The following is a 14,682-nucleotide window of genomic DNA, read 5'->3' on the forward strand; positions in this document are numbered from 1 at the left end:
TAAACGTTTAACGATAATTGCTTTTTGAAACGACGCCTTTTGTACATCCAAAATGTCATTCCATTTGTAATTGAATACATAAAATGTGGTAGCGCTCTTATCTACGAGTCCATTGCTACTTTCGCAACAAAATGGATAAAGGTATAAAAAGAAAATGAATAAAGGGGAGATGTAGGCTTGATCTTTGATCAAGCTAAGCAACACAATCTATTGATTTGGCTTAAGGACACAAAAAGTCTTTCTGTATATATTATTTTGGCAAAGAAAATTGTTGGTATCGACCCGAATATTAATTATCATTACAACTTTGAGCACATATATTGTATATATTTGGACATATATTTTTAACATACAATGAATTTAGTTACAATAACGGAAAGGTTAAGATGTGCTACGGCGTAGCAGACAGGCATTCCGCGTAGCAGTTCAATTCACACTCGTAGCAAAACCGCTTGTTAGGACACATGCAACAAAGAGGATTTACTATCATTTTAAAAACAACGTTTCAGATTAAAAAGTTCAATACTCGTGCGCAAAATGACAGGAAAGCATCGATACAAATGTGACATTTTGATATGGTGCCATTTGCGTGATTACAATCGACGCAGCGGCGCACCCTCCAGCCGGCTTCGACCTCCCCCTTCCTACAACTTCCCTTACGATAAAGATTGACATCACCCACCTTAACTTTCGAATTATCCTAACTCAAATTCCCCAAATAAACCAAATCCTACTCTAATCTATAGTACATAGAACACAAATTCATTCAAGCCACAGGGAAATTTTAGCGTGTCATCGCAAGAAAAGATTGTAGGCGAAGCACATTAGTGGGATATCACTACTGGTAGCGAAAGAGCATGTTCACTTTATGTACTCGCTTCGATCGTACCGACGTAAAGTCGATTACGTTAAATTTTATATTAAGCAAACAGTTTTATCGATGTGTTGTGTATTTTCAAGTCATTCCGATAACGTGTCGTAATAAAAGTTCATTGTATCAGCTTACTGGTTAACCTATGACACCAGCACACCTGCCATTATTGCAGTCAAAATGTCAGTTTTGGTGCACCAAGTTTAGACTTAGATAGACACATACGAGCATTGTATAGCAAAGTTAATCAAACGTTCTCAGTATCGTGTAGCGAAGTGAAGTTAATAAGCGAACATTCTCGAAACGCAATTCGATCAACATGTTGTTAAATCCTGATAATTAACAAACGTCACACGTCGGGCTTGAGTTACGGACAAGAAAGTTTAATGACGCGCACTCACTGCAAGCGGTAACTGAATTTATTTACGTGCAGACGACACGTAAGTGTCGCCCCGGGCGGCGTTAAGTGGGGACCGCATCATTTGCTGTTCAGTCAGCACGGCGCACTCTAACTCCTCCTAATTGGAACGAATTTGGCTGCAGGTGCAGCACTCGACTTGGCTCAAGATTAGGGGCGAGCTATTGCGAGTACATTCTGCGCCGTTCTCCTGAAATATTCCATGTGCAATGCGCGACTTGCGGCTCGCAGCGCCGTCGCCGCGCGCGCCGTCATCCACGTGCGCTCTAACTTCAATTAAATTAAGAACAATATTTACCCTCGCAGCCGAGATAAATGATATTGCACACTTAAGCCAGAGTTAATGTTTAGTGACGACTTATGTACCCACATTCTTAGCATAAGGCAGTGAAAATGCCATTGCGAGAGCGGGACGCCCTCAAGCACGTTCTCTGCAGTAGAAAGAGAAAGCTGAAATGAAACACCTTAACAAGAAAGACTTAACGAGGCGCGCTTCAACGTAGACAAATAAGAGCGCGCCAACAATGTTACGTCGCGTTATTTTAATTGATACAGCTTTAACTCATTCTGTACAGAAAAATGCAAACAAGTTGCGACGCGATCGGAAAACACTTGACACAGATTGTTTATAAAGTAGGGTTTGCTTTAACGCTCGGTGAGACAAGCAGTAATGAAACCGGCTAGGGCGGCTCGACAAACGTCATTACTGGGGCACGCATAAATATGCAAGGCAGGTAACGCACATTTTCATGCGACGTCGCAAGAATTTTATCGCTCGTTTAATTCTGTGAGAAAAAAAATGTGATTCTTTTGGGTGTAACGCGAGATAGGCGGCCGCGTGGGAACCGGCACGCTGGCCCTCCTGGCCACGCTTCGCATCTAAGTGCAGCCGAAATATATTTTATCCACTTTGTCAGATATTACTTTCTCGTAAGCATCGCGTCGGAGCGTAAACGGCGGAAGAGGCGAGACGTAATCTTATCCATCAGAAAACCTTATTCGTTAGGCGTTAATGTGGCCTCTTTGTGTTGTTACACGTACGCCTATTAACGTGTGTTTTATTCATCGCCCTTTTCCTCCAGTGTGTTCGCCGGCTACAATTGCTAGGGACCTTAACGACATAGTTCTCTTTTCTTAATGCCCTTGTTAATTTCGTTTACATTTGTTAAAGTGTTGCCGCCGTTTATTTACTTCGGCCTAGACGGAGCTGTCACGCTTTCCTAGTTTATGTTATAATCGCCTACCTGTGAATGATTTATTGTGAAGTGTTGGACTACTTAGCTGTTATTATTTTCTATTCTTTATTTGAAATAGCATTATTCAAGTATTTTGTGTTTTTTCTTTGGAGTAGGTCTGCTATAATTCTGTTATGTTTGTAAACATATCATTCGAGCTTGAAGAATTTTCCAATTTTCTTCAACAGTTTAACCTCACCCTCACCATGTTATAATATGAACCTACAATCAAATTACCTAATGACGTAGGCACCATTAAATTCACTCAACCCAAAACCAGTCCACTTAAAAATGGAATACCCCCACAATTGACAGCTAAGGTACAAAGTTTAAGCTTATCTAGCGATTCAGGTCAGTACCAAAGCTGGCTGAGCATTAGCACAATGTGGCCGACGCTCCCCTGAGACAAAGATTACGCACAACTCCATAGATAACGCCTCACTAGATATGCTGCACCTTTTGTGTGCCAGCCTTTCAATTTCGGTCTGTGAGTTCAGGTGCGCTCGAGATACTACCACTTTGTTACCTACTGTGTGTTTTCATAATGTTCGAAACTATGTATTTTGAGGGTGTTGCACCCAATTAGGTTTTGTGTTTTTGTTAGAGATTTTATGGTGTATTTTGGGTAGGTTTAACGACTTGTGTGAAGTTTTTGGTTAGTTTAAATAATGTGAAGGTAATTTTGGTTTCTGTAACCAACTTTTAGAATTTTCATTCCTGACAGTATGAGCAGTTTTAAACAAAAGATTTTACTTGGCTGCGTGACACTAAGTGATAGAGGAAAAGCCAAAACAAGAGCTATTTTGTGTGATTCACCACAGGAGTATGAAAATGTGCTTACTCATCAGTTGGCACGAAATCAGTAACACTATTATGCTCAAGATCATCCATCATGCAAGCTGACGCTATCAACAACATTACAATAGCAGCATATGCACTGGAATATCCTTGAAGCAACTTCATAAATCCAAGAAGTCGATCACGTCAAGCGCAAGCCGCGCTGCTAGGCAGTTCTGTAATCCTGTTTGTTTGATTGATCAGTGACCTATCTAGTTAGCAAACAATCCACGTCGGCCGGCCGGCAGACATCCGGACCAGATATTTGCAGTCAAAACAGACTTAGGGCAGTACGAAGTGCACTCTGCGCATGTCACTCCGCTTCTGTATTATTTATTAACTCCAACGAGCTTCCGATGTTACTTTATTCCATTGTGCAACTATCTACGGTTCGTGATGTCCGAGCTCGGGAAGTTCCGAACTGACACGACTGGGAGAAACGAGAAACTTTTCGTGCATACAATGAATGCCTGTCAGCTGAACGTAAACATGCAAGCAAAATACTTGCTATATTATTTAGTTTGCGGATTGCGGATAGCCGTTGCTACGGGCGTCGGATTGTTTGCAATGTCACCGCGTATACGAAAATTCTGCGTCCCAAAGTTTCTAGGTTCTTTTTAATTTTCGTGAAACTTGAATTTTTCTTCAAAATAAAAAAGTGACAATTCTGACTCTTTCATTTAGAAAGGAAAACACTGGAGCCGAAATAAAATTGTTTACTTAGTAAAATGTAAATGTTTTCGCAGTAGAACCTCTGAAGTGAAGAAAATCTGTCACAAGGAGAGAGGAACGTTGGTAGGTAATGCTGGCAAAGTCGGCAATGTTATTTGGCGAGCCGGTGCAAGTAAAGGACTCTATATTAAGCATTCCTGTCCCCCCAATCTCTTCAGGTGGGCGGGCGCGACATGAACTCTACTTCAACTTATTATTTCGGGGCCGCATGCGAAGCGTTTGTTTTTCTCCGACCTACGCCTCTAATATACATTTACATATGTATCATAAACTTAATCCCTTTATTAAATTCCGCGGGGGTTTTTCCTTACCGAATATTTCTTTTTTATCTGACATTTTTAAATTTTAAAAGCCAATCCTATAAAAGCCTAGTGCCCTGAGCGGCACACTGGTTTACGGCCAGCTGTTATCTTGCACTAAATAAAAGCTCACAAGTTTTTAAAAGTACGTTTGTATCGTCCATTATTAATGAACTCGTTATAACGCTAATTGTCCCCAAAATCGTGCTGGCCGTGATATTAAAGCGACATCAAAAATGTATGTACACTATTTAAAGATTCCCATTTCGCGGTGGTCGCGTGCAACCGATTTACGAAAGCGACTGGCCCCGTGCCCATTAAAGCAGATTACGGACGAAAAAAATCAACGAGCTCTTGGCGTTATGAGTTAATTTTGTAAGAATAACGCGGCCGGTCGGTTAGTATTACCCTTTATTTGGTGTTCCGGCTGCTCTGTTTGTTTAAACGGGTAATCCAACACAAAAACAAGCCCAGAATACATTATGTAGTGGTGGCACACAAATGTGTGTTCTCAATGTTGTCGGAACGTAATCGTCGGACGATAAAAATCACTTAGCGAACGTAGTAGCCGCTCGAGACCATACCGCTAACTACTAACTACGCCGAGTATAACATAACAACACTGTTTACGTGGAACGAGACTTGTTATACTTATTTGAAAATTAACTTTCACTTCAGAAATATCCTGCTACGCTCGGTCTGCGAGAACCTCTCTAAAACGGAAGAAAATGCTAAATCTCTTCAAGTAAACGTTGTTAACAATAAGTATACCACTTTATTGTGATCAGAGATTTAATATTTTTATAAGTAACTGATTTAAAAAAAAAACCTTTAGAAAAATTTTGCTGTTAAATTAAAAAAGTTGATATAATGCAGCGTGGCGTGGCGCAGCATTCAGTCGCGAAATGTACTTATATCGCGGAACGCGTGCGCTCCATATTTTAAAGGTGTCGATAAGAGAAAAAAGGAATGTCCCCGAGTTGCAAGCGCGCCTGGTCTAAACGTGTTTACAAGTTATGCAATAATTCAAATAGCGTACTACAGCAAATTTATGCTGGTGCACGGTAACATACTTCAATGGCTGCATTGGAAAGCATTTTATTTCCATGGACGTCGTCGACTAGTATAGGCGCCGTATTTTCAAATTCAGCCAGAGGACGGTGAACGTGTTAGGCGGCAATATGAATTTATGATCATGGCGAATTAAATGCGTTTAAGGGGAAACGTGATTTGGCGGCATACGCATCGGAAATTAATTAAGGACTTTTTCACACTTGGCCGGCGACTGACTGGTTTTCGTGCTCCTAGTGTTTTGCAGTCGCAGTTCTGGATATTTATTGCATTTTGTTGTTCCGTTTTATTATCGCTGATGACAAAAAGTATGCACATTTAACGGTCCTTGCAGTTTTAAAAATTTATGGAACACTTGTAAATTAAAATTTTAATTTGTGTTTTATTGTAAGCTTTGTAAGTAGTGGCATATTGGTGCTAAATTGACATTTAATTAAAAATTGTCTACGGTGTTCATGAGCTATGAAAAGTACTATTGAACAATTTATCGCGTGAACTTCGTTAAGCCAGTACGCATACTTGTAGGCCAGGCGAAGGTATTTTTGCTCGAAGTCTCGATAAATTTCTGGCAGTTTCTCGTTGTCCCATTAGGGCTCACTAGATGAAATTTAAGAGTCATCTCAGTGAGGCGGAGGCTCTACGCAGATCCGGCCGCGACAAAAGGGAGCCCTAGGGACCGCGTATAGCGGGAAAAGGAATTTTTAATTGGCCTACAAATAAAAGCCCATATAAGTTACAACATAAAAGGCTTTTTTCACGGCACAATTCGTTACGGACCGCGCTTTTAACTATTTTAGCGAAATGTTTCAAAAAATAACGCTCATTTTTTAATTGACTCTCACGCGGACTTGTTGTTGCCATATCGTATTTTCTCAAAGAAAGATTGACCAGATAAGTCGTCAAAGACAGACGGTGGAGAAGGAAAAAAATACAGTCCTCTTCCATAGTCATAATGGCTTGATAGGCCCTAACGGCCACTTAAAATGAAAAGTGTGTTCCATTTTAAACTTTATTCATTATACAAAAGTTCTTGTTAGTGTAACAGACATTTTACTTTCATATTTTGGAGGAAGTCTGAAACAATTAGGGCAGTTTAATCGCCACCTCTTTAGGGCGGTCTGTTATTTTAATGAAACGGAGAACATTGTATTACGTTAACTCGTGTATGTATAGCTTTATAAATCCTAATTCCTGGGTTATCTACGCCTTGTTAATGTTACAATGGGCCCTTTCAGTTTCAGCTATATCTTGTATAATTATTTCCATTCGCGCTACTCTGACCATAAATTGCGATATTATTATCTGCGCAATATTTAAATGCGATCGAAATGATTCTTTGGGTAGGTATTGTTAACAAAATTTACTTTTATTCATTTGACAAAATTATGAAAGCTCGTTACTGTGTGTATTCACATTACAAATTAAAGAGAAATATTATTATAATAGTGCTACAATCCACAAATAAATGTTGGTCAAACGCATTGTGTCACAGCGCTTCCGTCACTGCCGCGTTACAAAGTGCATCATAATTTTAAACAGCCACCGATATGAAACCGCATAAAACATCGAACATTTCCTGTGGAAGTGAAAATTTTAATTTTCCGAAAAATTCCGCTGCTATATTTTAAAAGTCGTGATTTATTAATGCGGCTACGTAAACGCCATTTATGCCGTTTACGGTAGATGAGAGCAGACATTTGTGTCGGCATGTGTCGCTACCATGGCACGTCAATGGCGTTTTGATTGTCCACTGTGCGTCCATTCCTATTCGTCTATAAAGACCCTGTATATGAAGGATTGATTTATGTTCAATTGTCTATAAAATCATGTAGGTATTAGGCAATCTTTATAAAGTCTAGTATCGTCGTATCGTGGGTCATCACGATGCTATATATTATGCACGCAAAACTAAACTAAAAAGATTTGAAGCATTCAATTTCATTTTAAAAGTCTTAAACTTCAGCATTAATAAAACAAACGTTATACTCAGAGATCACCAAGTCCCCACTAAATCAGTACAGAAGTAAAACACGCTACTACCATCTTCAAACATAAATTGTAAGCCAACTGAGTGGAATTGGTTACTACAAATAGCTGCAAGTTATAGACCACTGGGCTGTCACTGCTAATTCACTGTTATAGTACTGTACAAAGTGTTTTATCGATGTACAATGCTTCAAGCTGTGCCAATCTCAAACAGATATTGTTTAGAAGCCGATTTACGATATATGCTTCATATTTTGTTAAATTGGGTTGCTGTGTTTTGAATGTTAACAGACATATAGTAGAATATTTGGTTCTGTGTATTCTACTTCTGTTTTGTACATTATTCTTCAAAGTTACATTAAGATAGGTCACGATATGGTTCAATAATATCTTAGCTTTTAGTCAAAATGAGAAAAATAGATAAATAAACTCAAATGAAACTTTTACTATTTTACATTTTGAATATATTGTCCCAAAACGAGTTTTAATAATAAAATTTACTCGTATTTTTTATCTCAATCGCGCCTGTTAATAGCGTGAAATAAAAACATATATTTTCTCGCGTATTTACTAAAAATGCAAAGCATTTTATAGCTTGTAAAAAATAAATTTGGTAAAAATAGGTGTATTTTTAGTGTTCGCCCCTGAAGCAATTTTAATTGTGGGCCTTTCAAAGAGCGGCGATGAACCTAAACTCTATAAAGCTTGTATTTATTTCATGAATCAGTGGACGTTTTAATATTAATTTTCGCACTTTATTCTAACACAGACTTTGATTTTTATTGGTAACACCTCCATTAGTTTTTGTAAAATATATTGTAAGGTAAAATACACTTTATTTAATAGCTAGGTAAGTTGTTTATTGACGCTTTATAAACATGGTGAAAAATCATATACAAAGCGAAAGACACACATCTTCCTGGAACCAGTTTTATTAGATCAAGAAATGGTTTTATAAATAGACCAGTTTACTTCTACAAGTAACATATTTACATTTCTAACTAAAACTAATACGATATACAAACATTGATGAGAAAAACATTGAAATACAATCTGTTTGAGTTTAACAAGTATATTTCTTTCTTTACCATCAACTAGTTATTTTGAAACGTTTCAAATCGATGAGCCTTGGAACAAACTTGGATGAGGAACTAAATAAGTTTCAATATTTCCTCTTAATAAAATATAAATGGGGAAAGTTTAGTTATACACTTGAGGGATTGAGCGACCGCGCTGTAGACACGTTCAATATCGAATTGAATTTATTATGATATTACATTTTATTTTTAATTTATTTAATACAATTTAAAAGGGTTTGAGGACGTTTTCTTGTCAAGTTTTAGTTACCCAATTTTAGTTCAATGTTCTTCATGTCATACAAAAGTACAAATACCAAAAAAACATGAGTAAGCCTACATTTAACTGTGTGATTGACGTAAAAAAATATATCAACAACAGTTTTAATGACCTACACATTTTATTATTTCCAATACACAACAATAAATCCCAAAACGAACAGCGGACAATAAATAAATAGTAAAAAGTAACAACAAAAATATATATTATTTAGCAGTAGAATATCGCATTATAACCTTTGATTCGCAACAAAGGGAAGCGACGCCATGTGCACAATGTTTAGTGGTTCACTCGTAAACCTTTTCTATAAGAACTCCCGCAGACTGCAAACTTTTAGTCGGCCGATAGCTGGTTTCAGCTCATAAATCAGTTTAAGCATGGTAGTATGCACGTTACAAAGATCAGGTATTTAGCCAGTATCGGACCGACTGAAAACTTTAACTGACAAGATTTTCTTTTCAATCAAGATTATTGTTATGTAATCGAAATTTTGTGAACATAGCACATTCTTAAAAAGAGTGTCTATGGAGTTTCTTGTCGGCTCGTCTCCATGAGACCAACTTTTTGGAACCATGCATTTTGTGTGACGTTTCAGAGGAGCCTGCGATTATTTAGTCTACAGTATGCACGTACCCTCAGTGGTTCACTCGTAAACCTTTCTATAAATATTGATGATGCTGAAAGCTATTATGTTCAGGCATACTCCCGAAAAATGTGAACAATTTACGATGTAAAGACATGCGATTAACTTCTCTGTTGTATGGAATTGTACTATTGTGGTTACTATCATTTTTTTGGTTTTATGTTCTTGATTTAGAAGGTCAAAAGAAAAAAGTAATATTATTTTTGTAAGGAGCAATTATTATTTAAAAAGCGGTCCTTTTGAAAAAAAAATAAACCTATCGTATCTACTTATGAATAATTTTAAATATTCCTTGAGTATTTTTTATATTTATAATTAAATAAGTTTGTCTTAATAAACGCAAGTAAAGCTGGCTTAATCATTACATGAATATTAAGTAATAAGTTCTTAGAAACTACGTTGTTATTTCTATCAATAGAAACTGACGGACTTCGAATTTAACACCTTTCTTAGATAAGGACAATGGAATTATGTTTGATTTTCATTTATGTACTTTTTAGGATAGTTTTCTATTACTTGAAATTGTTCAATTAAATTCATTCATTTTGAACTATTACTTAACTATTTTCTAAAATTACATTTATACAGTATTTGATTCGATTTTGTTTCACTGATAATAATTCACTCATTACCTATAAAAACTTCAATAACGTACGAATAAACCTATTACATTTAATAAATCGCTGACCGGTCATGAATACAAATTAAAAATAAAAAATACAAAGCCTTAATATAATTATTATTCCACAATTTAACGTTCATTCGCTAAAAAAATCCCCCTAAATTCTATACCCTTTTCAATATCAGGATAATAAAATTCTAAGCAAACCTTATGATTTAAAAAAATAACTGGATTATCTGTCGCTTGAAAAATCCTCTTAAAGGTTTTAATTTTCTTCCGAATCTTCAGTGAACGCTGTATTTTCTAATAATGAATTTTCGATTAAGACTTTTCCTCTTCTTTGTATCGAGTTTTTTTTTTCTTAAATACTAAGGTCTGTGTAACTTAAGTGAGGCTGGGTATATGTACGTATGGCTTATTTAATGACACGTCATTATTTTATTGTAATCTTTCGTACCTATCAACAAATTAAAGAAAAGTAATTCAATTTGCTTTAAAATAATGTAGAATAAATAAAACGGAGTCATTAAAAGTAGCAATCGTGAATAATAGTGTCAATAGTAGATATAAAATCTCGCCGTGTAAACACAGTAGCGATGTTCCGTGTTCGTTTTATGTAAATTGAGAAAATGCTCTCTCTTCTCGCTCGATTTGCGAGGCTTCGGCTAATCTTCCGCCAGTCGACTACAATTTAATCAAAGTAAACAACGACGGGAGCTGTAATTTATCTGGATTATTTCGTGGCGAGCGATAGTAATCGACTTTTTTCTCCAACTGTACACAGCGATGCTCGGGACCGAGATCGTAATGTGTCTCGAATCCCAAGATACAAAGATGATTATTATCTACATAAATGCCAAGACGTTATATAAATAACAGTATCTCTTATGTTTTTACCACTATACTTGGCGAAAACTGTACGCTTTATCGAAAATATTTCGTTATATTTGTATAATAAAACATTCGCAACAGTTGACCCATTCGTCTGTTCCTAAAATACATTCGAAGCCAGAATAAATGGATAATGAACGTAATAAATTGGCGTAAATACAAAACCATTTCCATCATACCGAAATACGCCTAGTGTTTTATAGTAGAACCGAAAACTTGTTACAATACAACCTGTATTTAATGAAACGTAAAAACGGTGACTAAACATAAATCATGGTTGTTTTAAAAAATATTATTACGCTTGGAATTAATTAAAAATTTCGCAACTGTAAGTTTGACGCAGGCCACAAGTCAACCGGGCGAATTAAAATTGCACGTAATTTAATTGTAGGAAAACAAATTTTCGTGTATAAATATTAAAGGCAGCTGTGATTTAACACTATGTGGCGGCGGGCATACATGGCCCGAGGAGAGGTAAAATACAACTGCGTAATTAATGTCACCATGTCTGTTAACTTCAGTGTGTTTTTGCCCTTTATCGTTGATACTTTTTCCGTTTGTGTGGAAAACAGCAAATGTCGTTTCGCACGTTTAATGATACCTTATCAAGTATTTGTAATGACAAACTACTGGTGACAGTAATGAGCCGTTGAGTATACTCGGCCGTCCTACTCCATTTTCTTTGGTTTATTTTGCTGTTTATTAAACTAAGATACATTTGTTCGATTTGTATTTTAAATATTGTGGCTTATTTATTCAACACCCAATTTAAATATAAGTGTTAGAAAAATGAAAACAAAAACATCTGCAGACCAGCAAAAATGCATAAATTCTGCAACATTAATAAGAAACTAGAACATAAAGTAAATAAAATCATTTCCATCGCATCTAACTTCGTTTAAAAAACGCTCTATTGAAAGAAAACAAACAACACTCTACAGTAATTTTCTTGAAACTAACTTAGTTTTAGTGTTTTTCTATACAGTTGGGAGTAGTATTCCTTATTGATTACGGTCTGTAATCGTCAATGGTGACTGTCATAATGACAGGTCCGTGACAAAACGATTACGGATCCAACATAAACTAAGCAGAGGCGGTTTGAAACATACTACCATATATTACGTCCCTTTTTAGGGTTCCGTAGCCAAAATGGCAAAAACGGAACCCTTATAGTTTCGTCATGTCCGTCTGTCCGTCTGTCCGTCTGTCCGTCTGTCACAGCCGATTTACTCGGAAACTATAAGTACTACAGTGATGAAATTTGATGGGAATATGTGTTGTATGAACCGCTACAAAAATATGACACTAAATAGTAAAAAAAAGAATTGGGAGTGGGGCCCCCCATACATGTAACTGAGGGATGAAATTTTTTTTTTCGATGTACATACTCGTGTGGGGTATCAATGGAAAGGTCTTTTAAAATGATATAAAGTTTTCTAAAAAACATTTTTCTTAAAGTGAACGGTTTTTGAGATATCAGCTCTCAAAGTCGTAAAAAGTATGTCCCCCCCCCTATATTTTTATAACTACGGGGTATAAAATTCTAAAAAAAATAGAGGTGATGCATGCTAATTAACTCTTTCAACGATTTTTGGTTTGATCAAAGTATCTCTTATAGTTTTTGAGATAGGTTGATTTAACTGTAATTTACGGAACCCTTCGTGCACGAGTCCGACTCGCACTTGGCCGGTTTTATTTTACGAGATCGTAGTTGTCATAGTGTAGTCTGTGTGTGTTGTATGTGGATTTAAGAAGGTAATGAGTTTTATTCAGCTAAGTAGTTATACTTTCTCTATGAAGAATTGAAGTCCTATTTTTCGTGTAGCTAAAAGGACGATTTTCCTATTCCTTTTACTACTAGTCAGCAACAGTAAAAACCTTTTGATTAGATATCTATGTACGGGATAGAAGAAAATCATATATTTCGTGAATCAGGGAGAATAAAATGGCTATCCGAGCAGTTTTTGGACTAAGGCTAAATAAGCCCTTGAAAGTACTACGAGTTCGGTTTATTGAAGGGTTATAAATCTAGAACATTTCTGACAAAAAAGTGCCTTGCGACGGTTTTTGGAAGGAAGGAAATAAAGGGCAAAATTTATTTTAATATCTTATAAAATTTAAGAGGAAATAATCTTTTGTCTTTATGAAAACTCATGTTTAGGGAAAAGTTTGAATATGTCATTTTAATACGTAGGTGCCGCATATACCTAGATTTATTACAATTATATCCATAAAAATATTTTTTTAATGTCATCTGATAATGAGGTACTCTGAAACTCATATAAAAGGACCAATGTATTCACAAAAACAATTCTCACAACACTTTCAATTGTGTATCAAAAAACTGAATAGAAAGACAACAAGAAACTCACAATGAAGTTTAAAGTATGACTTTATTATCCTTCCACTTTTTGTAAATTACTATCAAACCTATTTTGCATAGTTCGCAAGTTCTTTGGACGAATCTTATGAAGTAAAACTAACTTAAGTTTTTCATATTTTATAACACTGCTATTGAACTATCCCGGTGCATTTTTTTATTTTTATCTCTCTCTTTTTTATTGAATGCTCGTATTTTGATAAATTGTGCTTGGAAAAGTTTTTAGATAGATTTTGAGGAACTCACCTTTTTGCCATCTAATTCGTGGGTTGCTTGAGCTAATACTTTGTCTACGCTAGCTGGGTCGCCGAATGTGATGAAACCAAAGCCCCTGCAACAAGATAAAGATAAATTATAAAATAGCTAAAATATTAAACTAAAATTAAACATATTTCAGTTTTATAAAAATCTATCTGTAAAGGAAATTCACAGTTTACACAACAAATCGCAATACATTTTCAAAGTCCAAGTGAAACATTAGACTCGTGTAGTGTCCTCAGAAACACGAACGAGTGGACACCCCGATAGGAGCTGTCTCGCTGATTGCGCGCCGACCCGGCGAGGCACCCTAATGACGCTTATATTTGTTTTGCACAACCTTCAAGTTTGTTCAGCTCCTTTTTAAAAGTAAAATACGGCCTTGGAATATCTTATCCAGGATTCAGTTTTAGTGACGGAATTGAAGGTAGATTTTCTCAGAGATTTAGGGCGAGATGTAAAGGAGACCAAAGATGATAACTGCAATATTTTGGTCGTAAATTTTATGTCGGTGGCTTGAAAGTCTTCTAAGGATTTTTAGGGATTGAGTTCACGTTGCATTGTTAGGTTTTGGACTAAGTTGACATTAAAACGAAGTATGATCTGAAGTTATACTTAATAATAATAGTTACTAAATAATCGATCAGCCATTGATATTTTTTTATATTTCGATTCAATATAAATAAAGAAGCTCATTTCATTTAACCTGAAAATTTCGTTGCCTAAATTATTCCATAACTCATTCTAAAAATACGAACTCATGAAATGAAAATCCTCAGAGTGTCCACAAGACATGATTACATAAAGATTATTCACATCAAAGTTAATATTTCAAACAAGTAAATTGAATAATAACACAGCGATTTTCAGTGAGCGCGCGCTGGCCGCGACCGGGAGGCGATAAATAATAAAAAGCCTTCTCCACTTTAGGACTTGCAAAAATCACAATTTATAGAGCATTTTAATTTCACTTAGCCAATCCATATTTTACATGTGGCGGCGCGCCCGACCGTTCTCGGGCCTCGAATTAATACTAAATTGAAATTGTAAAAATGGAAATACAATTTTCTCGTTGTACCGACG

The 14,682-nt window shown here is 36.1% G+C and overlaps 1 protein-coding gene across 5 annotated transcripts in view; it reads right to left on the reverse strand.

The window, feature by feature from the left end:
- The window catches only part of LOC124631093 (RNA-binding protein Musashi homolog Rbp6), a 461,305-nt gene that overhangs the window by 240,846 nt on the left and 205,777 nt on the right, over positions 1-14,682 (reverse strand). For all 5 annotated transcript variants that reach the window (XM_047165259.1, XM_047165261.1, XM_047165258.1 and 2 more), the window contains exon 4: positions 13,588-13,672. In XM_047165259.1, coding sequence (XP_047021215.1) covers positions 13,588-13,672 — 85 coding nt within the window. The remainder of the gene's footprint in view (positions 1-13,587; positions 13,673-14,682) is intronic.

Source organism: Helicoverpa zea, chromosome 6 (assembly GCF_022581195.2).
Source record: "Helicoverpa zea isolate HzStark_Cry1AcR chromosome 6, ilHelZeax1.1, whole genome shotgun sequence".
Taxonomy (NCBI): Eukaryota; Metazoa; Arthropoda; class Insecta; order Lepidoptera; family Noctuidae; genus Helicoverpa; species Helicoverpa zea.